At 41.1% G+C, this 17,293-nt stretch overlaps 1 protein-coding gene across 2 annotated transcripts; it reads left to right on the forward strand.

The window, feature by feature from the left end:
• The first annotated feature begins 3,093 nt into the window (after positions 1-3,093).
• AQP4 (aquaporin 4) lies at positions 3,094-8,612 on the forward strand. Of its 2 annotated transcripts, XM_082014848.1 has the most exons (4): positions 3,106-3,501; positions 4,402-4,566; positions 4,923-5,003; positions 7,547-8,612. In XM_082014848.1, exons 1-4 carry the CDS (start codon positions 3,121-3,123, stop codon positions 7,823-7,825), a joined length of 906 nt encoding a protein of 301 aa, XP_081870974.1. In that variant the 5' UTR covers positions 3,106-3,120; the 3' UTR covers positions 7,826-8,612. The 2 variants fall into 2 exon arrangements, with proteins under 2 accessions (XP_081870975.1, XP_081870974.1); XM_082014849.1 differs by lacking the exon at positions 4,923-5,003 and having other exon boundaries at positions 3,094-3,501.
• Positions 8,613-17,293: the final 8,681 nt, after the last annotated feature.

Consider the following 17,293-nt stretch of genomic DNA (forward strand, 5'->3'; position numbering starts at 1 on the left):
ACGCAGTCCACTGTGTAATCTGGTAGCCCAGACCAGAGAATTTCAAGTGTGCCTACACATGAAATTAATGTGTGACCATAACGTGAAAGTGTCTTTTTGTTTTTCTGTTGTATTTATCTAAAGCAACCATGAACAACAACTACTTAAAAAAATTGTTTTGCTACTTTTATGGCAAATCCTAGCTGCTGGAATGTCCCGTTTTGGTTTCAGACCTGGCACAGCCATCACTTTCTTTCTGGCTCATCTCAAGCCTTTAAATTAACTGCATGCTGAAAAAACAGTGGATGTTGGAGGTGGTGTTGATTCCTAGTTGCTGATAGCCTTTGGATTTAAGGGAAAACCTGGACTCAGGGCTCCAACACAGTATTAAGCTTTTATTAACATTTGTACGGGTTTTTGCTGTGGGGAAGAAGGGTGTGCAATTTGAAAGAAAAATTTGGCCGTGACAGCTGGGCATTTTGCTGGGTGTTGAAATTACAGAAAAAGAGACTACTTCAGAAAAATATGTGTGTGTTAAAAGTAGATGTTTGGATCATTAGCTATCAAAGTACAGCTGACAGTTTAGTTCTACCATTTTGATTTTTTTCCATGTAGCATGCTGTTTTAGAAGAACGGAAACTTTGTTGACGAGCAAGCTTCTGTGTTTGAGTTATGCTTTTGGCTTGCATACAGCATTTTTGCATTTTCAGGGCTGTAGAATAATATTGACTGAATTGATTGGATGTGGGCTCAGCAGTTCAGAAAAAGATGTGATCTTCTGTACCCTCCCTGGGTCTCTCTGGCACACGTGCACGCATGTGTACACACACTCACTTTTAATGTGTTCTTCCAAGACGTTCCACAACTAGAAGGAAGCTAACGTCACGATTTTAATACCAAACACCCTTTTCTGCCAGCTTCTACAGCATGAAGGAATGTAATTAATTTGCAGATCTCACTATTCCCTGCGTACAGAAAGAGATGGTCAGGCATGCTCGGACAAAGAAGTTGGGAGTCACCATACCCCTCTCTCCCATACTCCAAACACCTACCCCCTATAGTGCCCTTGTTGGCTGGAAATTTTGCAGAAGTGTGCAATATAACACCAGGGCTTCCTTTTTGCTTAGCAAGCTGAAGTTCAGGGAAATACACGTTGCATCCCAAATGAGCTGGGGGTGAAAGCGTAGATGAGTCCTGCTTTCCTTGTGGGTCTGTGCATCCAGATTTCTTTTCCATGGGCTGCTTCAGGTTATGCTTCATCCCTATATGAAATGTTCACCTGGGACATGCCCTGGGAAAATGAGCTTTTCTCAGTATATAGATACAGCACCTGTGTCTTAGGCCAGAAAATAAATGATTACTGAGGAAGTAGTAAGGATGTCAGAGGTAAGCCTTTAGGTTTCAGTGAGAATCTGAGCATGGGGTTCAAAGGTAAGAATGACCAAAGACCTGTGAGCTTCATCATTGGGGGAGGCAATGGTTTTGGAGCCATTTTGAACAAAAAGCCTAGTCTAGATAGTTGGTCATTAACTGACAGTTAATATGAGATCTTACAAAAACATCCTTCTGTTTGTCTCAACTTTGACCCAAAATCATAAGATTTTGGGGATGACTTTATTGTCTTTTGAGTTTCTGGCTTCAGTTCTTCTCTAGCAGAGCAAGTCCCACTCAAGTCTCTCAGATCACAATCACTTCAGGACAGCCATTTGCAGGAGATAATGTAATTCTTGTTCTCATCTGAGAGTCGAGAGAACTGAGATAGAGTTCAAACGATCTATCCAAAATACACAGTAAATTAACACAAGAAATGAGACAGGGAAACAAATTATTTGCTCCAGTCACAGGATTAAATTGCCTTTCCCTAACTCGCTGCAACTGTTAAGAAATTCATGGGCCATTCCTCTTGCAATAACTTGAAAAGGGCACACATGCTTTTTATGCTTCTTTCCGATGTAAGTGGTATTAAATATGCATTGTAGCTCAGTTACCTTAGATAACTGAGCATAAATTTATCCATCTTCCGCTGGAAATTCTGTTCCCAATGTAGCAGCTGACTGTTCTTTCTTTTGTTTTCTACTTTTTGGAGGGGTGGAAGGTTTTTTGCTTTTGTTTCTAGAGAAGAATCTTGTTAGCATTCCTTAGAAACTCATTAAAATGCTTCCCTTTTGGCTTATTCTCCTAATTTATTAGTACCACAAATAACTTTTCTTGGGTGACCCACTTTCATAGGTATCTCAACATCTAGCAAAATTGTAACTCATCAGGAAGGCAGTGTAGGCTAATAAATAGCATCTCCAGACAGAGAGGAAAATCAAGACACTTCTTGCTTTGCCACACAGAGTTCTACACACCACACGTACAGAAAGTATTGCTGTATTTCACAGCTTACTTGGCACTCTTAGACCAAAAGAAAGCACTTTGTTGATTGCATGATTGATTTAAAGACCAGAATTTAGGATTGGATCTATTCTCCTGTCTGAATTAAATTTTTATCCTACGTCCACAGTGAAGAAACTGTTCTTTGCATAAATATAAATTGAAATATTAGTTTGTGTGAGTGTTCAAACAAATAGACTTTCTCTTATAGCTCCCAGGACAACCTCCCAACACTACACTGTTATCAAAACTATTAGGGTTTGACTAAGATATTGCTTTTTATTGAACTGTCATACCTGCTTTGTGAAAAGTACAAATCTGCTTAGAAAACGAGGATGCCTCCTGATTTAATGAGCATGATGGTCAACAGGCCACTGGAAGCAGTAGGGCTTTACAGACTCTAAGTCAGGCAGAGATCAGCTAGTGTAGAAGAATGCACTTATTTTCTTACTCACTTATTTCAAAAGATACAGGGGTTGCTTTTTGTGAACTGAAGCTACACAGACAGGCTTATGGCAAGGGCTGATTAGTCACCTTGTGTCCTGCAGACACTCAAACACTGGTCATGCTTTAAGGGCAGTCTGCTCTGAGAGTGCAGTCTGTGGTTGTCCCAGCCCAAGGATACTCAGCATTGCCACCTTCTCTCCAAAGTCAGCTGGATAGCAACCCCCTAACAGGAGAGCATAAGGTTTATTTGGTGACTTCTGATGAAGCTTTGTTTTCCCTTTCAGTAAGTGTGGACATCTATGTAAGTGTGAGAGCATCATGGTGGCGTTTAAAGGAGTCTGGACTCAGCCCTTCTGGAAGGCCGTTTCGGCAGAATTTTTGGCCATGCTCATTTTTGTCCTCCTCAGCCTTGGTTCCACAATCAACTGGGGTGGAGCAGAGAAGCCCCTGCCTGTCGACATGGTCCTTATCTCCCTCTGCTTTGGACTCAGCATTGCAACCATGGTGCAGTGCTTTGGACACATCAGTGGAGGCCACATTAACCCTGCTGTGACCGTGGCAATGGTTTGCACGAAGAAGATCAGCCTCGCCAAGTCAGTCTTCTACATTCTTGCCCAGTGCCTGGGAGCCATCGTGGGCGCAGGCATCCTTTATCTCGTCACACCGCCAAGCGTGGTAGGAGGCCTGGGAGTCACTGCGGTAATCGCTTCTCCTCCCACTCTTGAGTTAGACTAGCGTAGAGCCAAAGAAAATACAATCAGTGTCACACAGAATAAAGAGAGCTCAAGTAGAGATTTTTAGGAGCTTTCTGGTTTATTTACAACATCTAGACGGGGCTTAAAGCTCTCCTTAGGATGGGTTTATGCTGCGTAATATCTATAGCTGTTCTTTTTATAGAAGTTCTCTTTCACAGAACTTCTCCAAATCTGATGACAGCAGGTAATGTTAATTTACATACAAAATTTAAATAATATATGCGTGAAATGCCATTTTTATATGGGCTGGGGAGGGGGAAATTAATTCTATGCCATTTTGATGGGATTGAAAAAACATCAGTTTAGAATGACATACTTTTGAAATAGATTGTGGCTTAGATTTCAGCTTTGTTCTAAACTAATAAGGAATGCCATCAGTTAGCCCTGTTGCAGGACTTATTAAAAATGCACTTGAGCTGCACACTGCTTAATTTTTAATTGAAATTTAAATTAATTAAGTCAGGGCTAATTAATGAATTTATAATTGAATAGTAAATTACAGTGCTCCCAAGAAAAAAGTGGTGAAGGGGAAGTGCAGCATTTGCAAATCCCTGTGTAAAAATAAACTATACTTCTGCAGTCTAACTTTGAAGTTCTTCTTGGATGTTACTGTTAAGCCTTCTGTTCTCAGTCCAGCGATAATTTTCCACAGCTCTCAAAATTTAAAAAAAAAAAAAGGGGAGGAAAGTGAGGGGGGAATCTGTACCTCTAAATTTCATTGTTGTCTTTCACGGTGTACCATTTAGAAATAGCTTTCATTGAAATACAATTAATGTATATGGTGTCTTTCTCATTTGCAAAATCACCTTTGTTTCATCTCCGGTGTTTCTTTCCTCTTTTCCAGGTACACAGGGATCTTTCCGCTGGCCATGGACTCCTGGTGGAGTTGATAATTACATTTCAGCTAGTTTTTACTATTTTTGCCAGCTGTGATTCAAAACGAAGTGATGTCACTGGTTCAGTAGCTTTAGCAATTGGATTTTCTGTTGCAGTTGGACACTTATTTGCTGTAAGTTAATGGTGTCTGTATAAAAAATAGACCCCTTGTCCCTTTATGACTACTTCAGAAGTAAAGGGAAACTTTGGTGACCTTTGTAGCTTCTAGAGCAGCTATATTCTTAATGGATCCACATCAAAACCCTTTGGAGTAGCAGGAGGGTCCCCTTGGGTGGGGTGTTGCATCAGAGGTTTTCTGCCTGTTTATGTGATGACTTTGTTAATTTTGTGATAAGACTGTGGAGAGTGACAATACTTGCTGTCAAGATTAGAAGCCATGCAAAACCAGGGTGTCCCCATAGTACAAGCACTAGTAGAAATTTGAAAAACTATCTTGAAGAGTTTAGTAACATTTTGTCTCTGCTTTAGATCAATTACACCGGTGCCAGTATGAACCCTGCTCGATCATTCGGACCTGCCGTCATTATGGGGAGATGGGAAAACCAATGGGTAACTCTGCTTTCACGCTTTCTCCACCATAGCGACAAAGGGCTGTCAGGATTTTTTCATCATTTGCTTTTAAGTTATCTATCCCAGTACATCCCACAGAGACCAACACTGAGGAAGTTATGGAAGTAATTCTGTCAGCTTCACGTTTCACCTGCTTCTGCGGCAAACTGGGGCAGGCGTGTAAAATGAGGGCAGGGATCCCCTGTGATCTGGTTTCTGGGGGAGAACCTGCCTCGGCAAATGCCTGCAGTGAGAGATGAAGGGGTTGCAGTCTGGTCTTTGCAGACCAGACCAGATGTTACCTGCTTCAATTTGAAAGCGTCAGTTTAACTAGGAGTGTTTGCGCAGGAAACAATTTGGTAAACAGATTGTGAATGATGTGGTCATTTTCCATAGCATCCCACTATTAAACTTACTAAAAACCAATTCACTTTTTATAAGGTAGAGATGGATTGCAGCTCAGCCTCACCTAATGAAGGGAGGTGGTGGAGTCGCCATCTCTGGAAGTGTTCAAAAAACGTGTGGATGTGGCGCTTCAGGACATGGTTTAGGGGACATGGTGGCGCTGGATTAATGGTTGGACTTGATGATCTTGAAGGTCCTTTCCAACCTTAGTGATTCTGTGTAATGAAAGACAGGGAAAGCACTTCTAGGGGCACTTTTAATGCTGACTGTAAGAGCTCCATATTACAGTGCATATAAGGATTTTTGTGATTTTTAAAGTATGAAGCCCACAGTGCTCCCACTGCAGCTAATAACAGAAAAAGCATTGTCTTCAGGCCCTGAGGCGCCAATTCTGCAAATATGACACCATGTGTAACTTTGTTCCCAAGAGTTATCCTACTGAGGCAGATTTACCCAGTTACCAGTGAAAGGCTTGTTCGTACAAAAAAATGCCATAGTTTTTCACAAGATTAATTATCCATATTCTGAGGGAGCCTGTAATTTATAACTAAAGCTATAAACAATAAATAAATGTACCATGGAGAAACTTGTATGAGAAGCTTAGCTACTGTCCTGGTCACTTGGAAAGACAGCCTTTTCTCCTCCTCCAGAGCAGTGACATTGGCATGCCATTGACAGAAGCCCGTGGGCTTCTGCACCTACTAATGTTACAGAACTGCTGCATGTCATGTCACGCTGAAATAGATAGGGACCCTACAAAGTTGTGTATCTCTGTTATATTTGCTTATTCAAATTAGATAATCAGGTAGCTGATTGCCTGTTGGTTTCTGCAGGATCAGAAGCCAAATTTGGATTATTTTGGAAATGTGCATCTGAAATACTGAAGTAGGGCTGTTTGTGTATACACTAGGAAAAGTTTTGTTTCCTTAAAATTCATTGTCACCTTGGGTGAAAATGCAGAAAGAAAATCAGTGTTCTACATTGGTGTTTATTTTATGTGTCATCTTGCAAACAGTCCATGTATGTTGTCTACAGCTGGCAATAAGCGATGAAAGTGTAGAGAAGGCCTCTTGGCCATCTCCAAAAAGATGGATCGATAAAACTTGACAAAAACTATTTCTCTTTGAAGATGAGGGCCTGCTTCTCAATCATCTTACTCCTGCTAGTTTAAAAGCAAAGCTATGCCAGAGCAGCTATATTTTGCATGTGACTACAGAGCTGTATTTGACAAGTCATACATGACTCCACCAGGATCTGTAGCCTTTTTTCTCTCAAGATATGTTATAGCTATGGTTGATCCAAATAAGGATGATGAAGAACCTATACTTCTGTCTTATTGGACAAAGTTTTAAAAAAATAAGTTAAATCTCCCATAAAGAGGGGGAAAAAAGCTGCTTTCTATTAACAGGAGAAGGTAGGGCAGCCAGGGAGGATGTCTGCATGTCTGTCCATGGGAGGTGTCCATAGCTTCACTGCCACTCAGCTGGTCTACCCCAGAGCATTGGTAACCAGGCTTGTAGACTGAAATCTTTTTCATGCATCAGGGAAGTAGTAACTGTACCTCACTGACTTGTCAGTATAGGTCCCTCTTCTCTGCTTAGTGGGGCCCACTGCCTGGTGATTCCCTAAATGCTGGCATGAAGGGAGTTTTTAGGAAAGAGCCACACTCATGGATGCAAGGTGATTTAGATGACTGGATTCAAGGTGACTAGGGAGTATTTCTGAAGGGTTGAAATATATGTGAGAGAGAGAGACTGGGAGGAGGCAGAAAGGAAAAAAAAAAATTACCTAGGACTAATGCCATTAACTGCCTAAGACACTGCCTTTTGACCAACTTCGTATCTGATTTTAGAGCAGTCACTTAATTACTGAGCTCCAGGTCGCCATCTCTGAAAGCTACGGTAGTTACACTTCTCTGCCTCATAAACTGGTATGATGGCAAATTTCATCCTGGTTCATGAAAGCCGGGGAGCTATGCGACCATGCATTTCTGGAGAGTTGGTTTTAACAATTGGGCCAGGGCATTTTGCAGGAACTTTTTGAGGTGAAGTCTATAGTGACATGATTTTGTCTGGCACCTTGGCTTCTTTATTTGTTCTAGAGCCTAATGTCTGTCGTTTTTCCACCTCTTTTTGCAGGTATATTGGGTGGGACCAATAATAGGAGCAGTCCTTGCTGGTGCTCTTTATGAATATGTCTATTGCCCAGACGTTGAACTCAAGCGCCGTTTTAAAGATGTCTTCAGTAAGGCTACCCAGCCGTCCAAAGGGAAGTACGTCGAGGTGGACGATAACAGGAGCCATGTAGAGACCGATGACCTGATCCTGAAGCCTGGCATAGTTCATGTGATTGATATCGACCGTGGTGAGGACAAGAAGGGAAGAGATCCATCCAGTGAGGTGTTGTCTTCTGTATGACTAGCAAGAAGCACTGAAAGCAGAGAGCAGCCTGCTAGCACGTCCACAGATATCCTTCCACCTATTAAAGAAACAGATCTCCTCTAGACTGAGCATCTACCATTTCTTAAAAGGTATGGTGTGGGCAGCTGCATGGTAGCAGTGTCACCGAACCATACGCCTGCTCAGTTGGAAGATTAGGACTTTGCTATAATTAGGATTCCCCATCTATTATTCCAAATTAAGAGTTGTGCCTAGTATTCTCCTTTCCTTCTTTCTGGAACAACCCCAAAGTAAAAAAAAAAAAAAAAAAAAAAAAAAGAGAGATTAAAGCATTCTCCTTTAATAAATCAGTCAATAATGAGGTAAAAATAGAGATGTTTAACATTCATATTGACAGTTAAGACTTATCAGGAAATGCCTATAGACATGAAGACCTACTTATCAGATTGTTCTTCTGACACTTAATTGGCTGTTGTCAGCTCAGATTAGAACAGCCTATCCGTTAAGCTTTCTCTGAGAGGTTCAGGGACAGCACCAACAGTATTTAAGAGTTTTATCCATAGTCAAGCAGAGGAGTATTGTTTTCACTCATGTACATCACTATTGCCTTGCAAACTACCTCTGAAAAAATGATAATTTAATGCGTTTAAAAAAAATAAAATTCTATCAACCCATCAGATTTCACTCATGTGATTTGCAGTATAACTATATTACCTTCATCCCTTCCTGAGAGTACATACGCTCAAATTGAATCTCGAAGCCTACTGTAATAAGGCTGCAAAGCATTTGACTGTACTTCATGCTCCCTCTTGTCATCGTCTATCTAGTGAAACATTCTCCTGGGGGTTGACTATTGACCATTTAGTGTTAGCAGACTCTCAAGGTCATGCAAAGAATAAAAAAGGCTTTCCTGTTACTTAATAACTCAAATAAGAGATATCAGAAGAAAAGAAGGCATATCTGTTTTCAGTGCACTTGTTCAAATACATATTTCTGTGCCAATTTATGTAAACTAAAGGTTTGAATTACTTACCTACTTTCTTACAAGATGGTTGGAGATATGGGGTTTTTAATTTATTAGTAATGTAGAGAGTTTTTAACTTTTAACTGTCTTGAAACATTGATTGGGAAATATTTTTTTATAACGGATGATGAAAATATGACTGCTTCTGGCTTTTTGTTGTAACTGATGCCTCACTATTTGAACATGACCCGTGCTTGTTCCAGTATAGTCTTAATTACACCTCTGGCAAAGGTTTCTTTATCTGTTGTTAGGAAAAGATGCAAGCACTTGCAGGGTTTTTTAGGGGGAAAGGGGCATGAAATATGTTCCATAATCAGTCTTTCCCTTACAAAAGTATTTTGACAGATGTAATCACCCCAGCAGAACATTTCTGTAAAGCTGCTACTGACTTACTGCTTTTGTTTCTGATCAGTGGCTTTGAGTTTTACAATATGCAGCTGCAGAGCAGTCAGGAACATGGTATTATTGCTGTAATTGTATAGTTTTTATTTTGAAATTGAAAAGCTATTCCTGCCTATTTAGCAATAAGAGGGGAAAAAAAGCATTAGACCTGACTGTGGGTGTAATAGCCCTGTCTGTTCGTTGACATACTCTAAAGGCAATCTTTATTACAGGGAATTAGACGTTTCTAACGAGATAATAAACCACCGCTACCCTCAGATCTGTGCACTGTGATCCAAGGGTAACACTACTCTCCCAACTTGCAGTGCTGTATAATCCCAGCATGTCCTGCCATACTCATTTTCCTAGTTTCACACTTTTCTTATCTTAAACCCTGTTAGCGTGGCACGAGCTCCCTGCACCGAGCATGAGATTCGTGACTCCTTCATGCACTTGCAGTTGGGCCGTGATCTCTCCTTTATTCCACCCCGGCGCAGCGTGTAGAACACACAGGCGCAGGACAGGGCTTCCTTGGGTGACCCAGCAACACGTTGGCCCTCCCGCCGGGCACGCTCCCCATCACATCACAGCAGCAGCTGCCTGTTGGGTCAGGTAAAACAGCTGATATTTGTCCTCAGCCGTGCCCCGACACAGTGACAGCATCACGGTTCAAGGGCTTTGAGCATGGGTAGGGACCTGCAAGGGACAATGTCAAATCGCAGATAAAAGCTCCCTCCCAGAGCAAGGACTAAGTCTCCTGGGGAAAGGCAACACAGGTGTGGTGTTTAGACCCCTGCATACCTCTGCTCAGATGGGTAAATACCATGCTAAATAGATTCAATGAGAAAGATCAAAACTTGCGGGTGTTTTTTTGTCTAGGCATTTGTTCTGGCTTGCTTTATTTTTCTTCAAATGCTGTATTTGTTAAAGGGACACTTTGATTAAACCTTTTGCATGGCTTAAACAGGTAAAGAGTAATACACAGCACTGGTGGATTTTTAAGCAAAGGTTTGCGTTTTTGTATTTAAAGGCACTCCTTAGAACCTCTTAATTTGTGGATTCTGCATGGTACTGTGTTATTTAAATAAGAAGCTGTGATTTGTTTTAAAGCTTAAGGGTCCTTTACACAAATGGTTTGATTTTCCTCAGCCAGCCTGATTCTGCTGCCAAGGTGAGCGTAACATGAGCGTAGCACCAGCCACCTCGGTTAGGTGGATTTTTTTCCTTGCAACACTTTCTATTAATGAAGTGTGGCAAACGCTCAGAACCAGTCCTAGGAGAACTCATTGCTCAAAGAGAGCATGGGAGGTAAGATACTGAGGCACCTGAAAAGATGAGGGGAAAGAAGGGAAGCTAAAATAAAGAAACCACTAGACAGTAAAAGATGTTGCCATGCCATTGGACATTAGTAGGAAAGCAAGATAGAGTAGGTCTGCTCCTGCTCCCACAGAATGAGACTCATGCAAGAGTTTGTCACTGACTACAGTGGAAGCGATCCTGAGCTGTTTTGGGGCCTCATGGCTTCTCTCTTGCACTTCACTGTGTTTTTTCCAAAATCAGAGTCTTTCAGCAAGATACTTAATTCTGGAAGGAGTTCTTTCGACTTGAGTTTTATGACCCATCCTAAAGTAAATCCTTACAAGTGGCTGTCATCACAGCCAGTTCTGCTCCACTACAAGGGATCACCATCCATGTAAGGGAACATCACTCTTCAGCATCCCTTAAGACTTGATTTAGCTTTGACCTGCGGGGATGTGTGCTTCTCTAAGTTGTTTTGCAGTGGTATCATCACTCTACCATAGTCACATTTGCTTAAATGATAGACTAGCATGACCTTTTCATGGATTGGAAATCCTTCTGCCTTAATATGATTTTTAAATATATACTTTAATACTGTTTGAGATTGATGTTCTAAAGGCCTCAGCTCTTAAATTGCACCTCATAACATAACGTGGTGTCCTCCTAAAGTATTTCGTGGTTGGGGTGGTAAACGGTAAATGTCTTTCATTTGTGATGGTAGATGGATGTCACAGGAAGTCTGCCAGGCATTTCATCATTCTGGGGTCCTAAAAAAACCATGGATGAGTCTCTTACTCCTCCATGATGGCACAATTGTTTCCAACGCCATATTTGCACTTTAACAAACACATTCAAAATACCGGATTTCAGAAAAGAAAGGATGGAAGCTAAGGGTGGTTGCCCTGAGGCACACAAATACATTTCGGGTTGCATGAATTCTGAGCAGTTTATCAGCCAAATTCTAACTATTCTCAGGAGAAAAAAAAAAAAAAAAAAAAAGAAACCCTGCAGAATTTGAGTTGTCATCATTACACTTCTCCTGGGGAGACATTTGGGAGCTGTATCTTTCATTCATTCAGTGGAAGCAGGAGCAAGAGTCATCTCATGCAGTGTTTAGACTTGTCACATGTATTTACATATAAGCTTTTCAAAATGTGGGTTTTTATGATTATTAAAAATTGCCACAGTATCTGCTTAGAAAGCTAGATGGCCTTCAAATTTACGCCTTTCTAGTGCTTGGTGGCAGAGCAGTGGCTTCTGTCCTCTGCAACATTTTATCTGCAGTCTGTGTAACACATACAGGATATTATACCATCCAATATTTTTAATCTAAATAAAATATGTGAGAATTTACGTCATGAACCTTTCTTTCCAAGGTGAGAGGTGAAAACACACCATGCACAATTTTTTGTATCTGAAATCAACCTGTGTGTATCTGAGTTTTACAAGGACTTACTAAATAGACAAGCTGCAAATATAGACTGAGCTATTTGTTACCCACTCACATGATCTAAGTCATACTGATGCAGCCTGTAATTTAGGACAAATGAGGTAAAGCAAACTATGTACATGATTTTTGCACAAGAGTGCTTATTGTTGAAATGCTTAGTCACCATGATCTCAGAACTAATGTTATAGGACTTAAAATTGCCATATGTAACATTTGGAATAATCTACTGAAATATACACTATAAAAATAATACATGATTATCTGGTTCCCACTTGTATTCTACTGTATCTCACACTACTGTTGCAAATAAATTATCCGTTAAAAAAAAAAAGGCATCATGTGGTCACTGGAAATGTTTAATGATCCTAAAGATCAGGGCTGAAATATAAGGGAAAAAACCCATCCAGCCAATAGAACACGTTTAAGAGAAGTCTGGAAGTGTGTGCAGCTGAGAATGAATTATTTACTGTGGAAAAATATTTGTCAGTGAAAAGAGGTGATTGTGAAAGAGATTTAATATCTGTATGGAAAAAAGCTAAACCAATTAAAGCAGAAGTTATGCTGGTACCTGTGCATCACTGATTTTGCTAAATGGTTTTAAAACTCATAGGACTAGTGGAGAGCTAAGGTTTTGCAAAAATGACACTGGCACTTTGGAGTCCTTTCACTAAAGCATGGCTTGTAAGACCAAACTCCCATGAGGAATTTGAGCAGTGGAAATCAGGTCCTGTAGCAATTACATTTCTAGTTGTCTGGCTCCTTGCTTGGAATGTGAATTCCAGTTCCTAAGACACATCTGGCATTCATGGAGGAAATTAGAATCCTGAAAATGATTCATATGAAAGCCCATCACCTGGGATAGCATCTAATCATCAGGAAGAGCTGAGAGCAGATCTGTGTCTGAAACTCGCCTCTCACAGAGGTTCAGCTCTTAGATCTAATGATTCTCATAGAATCATTAAGGTTGGAAAAGACCTCTAGGATCACGAAGTCCAACCGCCAACCCAACACTCGAGCCTTCAGCTTCTTTGTAGAGAAGCTCCAGAGGCACCTCTCAAGAGGCTTTGGGGGCTGTGTGTCTGTGTGTGTGGCATATATCTTACTACACACATGATCTTACACTTTCCTACCTTGCTGAAAGAGGTTCCCAAGGGAATATAGGCAGAACTAGTAAATTTATTTTGGGGTCACAAACACATAAAGGTAGGAGCTGCTTTGACATTTTGGGAGACGATACACAAACAAGAATCTAGGTGTCTGGAGAGTTAGAAAGGCAAACAAGTAGTGATGTAGCTGTCTCCAGGGTTAAGGCGCAGCAGGGTCCTGGGAGAAACAGGAAAGCAGGCAAGGGAGAGCTTTGCAGTGTACCTCTTATCCAGTGTTTGCTGGCACTGTGGTTTCACTTACAGGGTTAAAATGTGGTCCCCGTTGCATGAAGACATGCGCACAGGCTTGTGGGATCACATGTAGGCCACTGAATGGGAGAGGCTGGGCTGTGCCGGGTGAGTGATGTCCTTACTCTAAGCTTCAGCGACAACACTGGCTTCAGCAGCGACAACTGCAAACAGCAACTGTGGCCCGGTCATCTGCTTAAAAAGAGAATTTAGAGTGTAGATATTCCCAATATCAGCTTCCTTTTGAACCCTCCTTTGACTTTAGACTCCTTTATCTCTTGCAGATTATGGCATATTGCAAGTGTTATAAGCTGCTTTATTTATATCAGACTGATAAGTGTTATCTTGGCTATTAATTTCATTTGACCTTTCTTGCCTCATTAGAAAAGCAATCCTTACAAGTACAAAGACTGTAGAATAATCTAGCTCAAAAAGCAATCACAAGGTTCTTTGGAAAGGCGAAAGGAGCTTATATTATTTGTCTCTCACCTTGCCATGTGTGATAGGCAGAGAATTTCTGCGGCTGTGCCTGGCAAACAGAGTTCCCAGCCGCTCTTCTCCACTCACGCACAGCAATGACCTTCCTATGATGCTTCATCTCTACTTCCCTTTTGATATGAGTCTTCATAAAAAGCTCTGGAATTCACAATATGTCTAAAAGTTTGTATTAACAGACTCTATGTGTGCACACACATGTGTGAAAGATGCACAACTTTGCACAGCCACTGGATTTACTCCTTCCAAGCAGTGGACAACATCATGTGGGTAAAACCTTGGGAGATCAGTGCCATTTGAGATTGCTGCATGGCCCACTGGAATCCTAATGATTCGGTCATTTCTTTCCACTTTTTTCTGAGCCATATGAAGAGGGATCACTGCTGTCTCCTACTGCCATGGAGCCAATTGGGTTCTGCTGCTCTTCCTCTCAATATTCGGTTGCCATAAGGCTTTTTTTTTCACACTTGAACCATTTTAAAATTGATTACTTTACACATTTTGAAACCTTCCAGCATGAGAAATATTTCACCATTTTCCTACTCTACCTTAGGGTTATCCCCATTTATTCTGTGGGGTTTGTTGCTTTACCTCGGAAAAGGAAATCTCTCAGGACACTGGAGATTCATTCATTTTTCCTCAAAAAAATCCTTCGATATTTCCACTGATATCTCCATTATTCTCTTCTAGTGCTTAATTATTTCCATTTGCATGGTATGTCAGTGCCTAGCTGCCTAGTGGTCCCATCTTCAGATGGGAATGCATGCTTATTTTGTTTTGTTTTGCTTTCTTCCCTGCCTTTCCAGCTGGATGAGCTCAGCAGAGCTGGAATGAGATGGTTTAGTCTTTAGAGCCTCCTTCTCTGAGCTTCTTCAAGCTGCTACTGCCACTTTGGACTTGGGGCCGCTTTCTCTAGGCAGCAGCAGAGTTGACCCAGAGGGGTGCATCTCATCAGCCTTGACTTGCCAGAGCTGTACAGTACACAGGCTAAATCCTGCCTCAGCTTCACAGAAGAGATGAAGTCAGTTTGCACCAGCCGAACCCCGTCTTAGACAATTGCAGTAAAGTAAACAGTGTCCCAGCAAAGAAGTAATCAGTTTTGAAAAGATGGGATTTGGGCTTGTGGCAAGTCCCTGGGCTCTGACTTTCAAGACAGACTTCAATAAGAAAACAGGAACAATGGTCGATTGGCCCTGTAAGTTCTAAACATATGCACATGAATATCCAGTAAGAAAAAGCCTAACGCTTCATGATTAAAGATGACAGAGTAGGGACAAAATGAACTCTGGAGATCAGGAAGATGTACATAGACGTTGGACTCTGCTGCTGTGTTTGCCCACAGGTATTGCTCCAGAGAAACAGCTGCACAGCATCTTCTCAGAGCTGAGTCAGACCAGCTGTACAGGGTAGGATGCACACAAACACAAATGTTTCAGACGCAAGGCTTTTTTGTTTTTCCCCTTCCTTCCACAGCTGTCCAGCATACTTCAGATTTACTGGAGGCAAACACTGCTAGGGCATAAATGCAGAAGCTTCTCAAGCCTGAAGACTAAAATGTGAGAATAAAGCTTTGTGTCCTCCAACGTTTTATTTTCAAAAAAGCCCAGCAAATACCATGGAGCGAGCTTTAACAAAGGAGGTCAAAAAGTCCATCTGGATCCCTCTGCATCCTAGTCATTCCTAGAGCTACCCTTAGAGAAGCAATCTATAGGTTAATTTATCACTCTGTAAATAAAATATCCCGCAACTCCTTTTACCACTAGCCTTTCGGAATTAAAGTAAATATCCTTTGGTTGAGCACAGATGAAGAGCATCTAAGGTTTATATATAGCAGCTATTGCTATTGTGTCTGAGTGGTGAGGAAAAGGTCAAAGCAAAATGATTTTATTGTCTCACCAGTTAGAAAAATTGCTTTGTGTGTTTGTTTTTGGTTTGCTTTTTGGGTTCGGGGTTTGGGGAGGGGGGAGGAATTTGGTCTTTTTTCCTCTCACAGAGCTTTGTTTCTTTCAGGTTGTCCACACTTTATTTTATCTTTTCTACAGGTTGAATCCTCAAACATTATCTGGAATTAAGAAGAACAATTTGTTTTCTCATCTAGCAAAGTCTTTCACTATCCTCTTTCTTTTCCTTTGTCAAAGAATGCCACTTGAGGATGTTTTAACTTTTCTGGCTGTTTGGTGTCTTTGCTCTCCAGGATCCAATGGCACTCTCCATCACATGGTCTCCACTTGCCTATATTTCCTGCATTGACAACTGTCCCCTCAGTGAATGTGGGACCCTATGGGGCCTGCTGAGGTTTTTACAATGAAGCTCCAAGCATCTGAATTTCTGATTCAGATTCTTCATTTTCACGTCAGAGAGTATTTTGTAATAAAACACACACAGTTTCCATGAACTTTATTTCATGATGGATCCAATTTTTTTTTTGAGTCCAGCCCTTTTTAATCCATTTTCTCAACATTTTGCTAATTATTTAGAATTATCATTAAAACCTCCATATTTGAGACAATTGCCTAAATAACATTTGTGTTTCTTATATTCCCTTCCATTTGTTTCTCATTTTCAGTGTTTGAGGGGCCAGCAGTTTTTGCGCCAACAACGTATAAATGTTGTGTAGAGGGAGAAACTCATAGGTGTCATAGCTGGAGTCTCCACTGCTGGAGGGAGCCTGAAAAGTTAGTTGTCATTTTGTATCCTTGCAAGCACAAACTTTAGCCAACAGTGAAACCTCTCATAGGTTTCAGGGTTAACTGGGAAATGTATCATGCTAACAATAGGGGTGAAAACCTAGATAGCAATTTCCAGGTTTGCAGAGGGGGGAAAATCCACATCATATCCCTGAGACCTGGAAAGGGCTCCCAAGTGATTTGTCATGTACAAAAATACTGCCTTGTACAATTTTGGGCCAAATCAACTCAGAAGATACATCTACCTAAGTATCTGAAGGTTCCTTTGCCATCACCAAGGCCACAGGTACTTCCTCTTCAGGGTGTCTCCGTGGGCAAAAGATTCAGAGCAAGCAGGACTTCTCATGTCTGAAGTTATTTGTGGGTTTAATGCAACAGTGGAAAAATAGATGTAGGATTGTGCATGGCCGGAGTCAATGAGGAGGCAAGCTGAGGGCAGGCAGAGAAGGGGACGAGCACTTGACAAATCAAGAAATTACCTGTGTTGCTCTGGGCTGCCTCTGAGACATCTCCTGTAGTGCCATGCAAAGAGAGTTCTTACCTGCATCTCCAAGAAAGGATGTGGTAGAAGTACCTAAATAATAACAAGCTTTCTAATTCCCAGAAGGAAAACCTAGAGCTAAAGCAGCTTTCAAATACCGAGTCCTGCAGTTCTAGGAAATGGTTGAAACTATTTTTACTATTGCATTTATATATGCCTATAGATAAATAATTTTAATATTGAAATTCACATATACATATATAATATAGATATAC

The sequence above is a fragment of the Phaethon aethereus genome (genome assembly GCF_964289735.1).
Source record: "Phaethon aethereus genome assembly, chromosome: 2".
Classification (NCBI taxonomy): Eukaryota; Metazoa; Chordata; class Aves; order Phaethontiformes; family Phaethontidae; genus Phaethon; species Phaethon aethereus.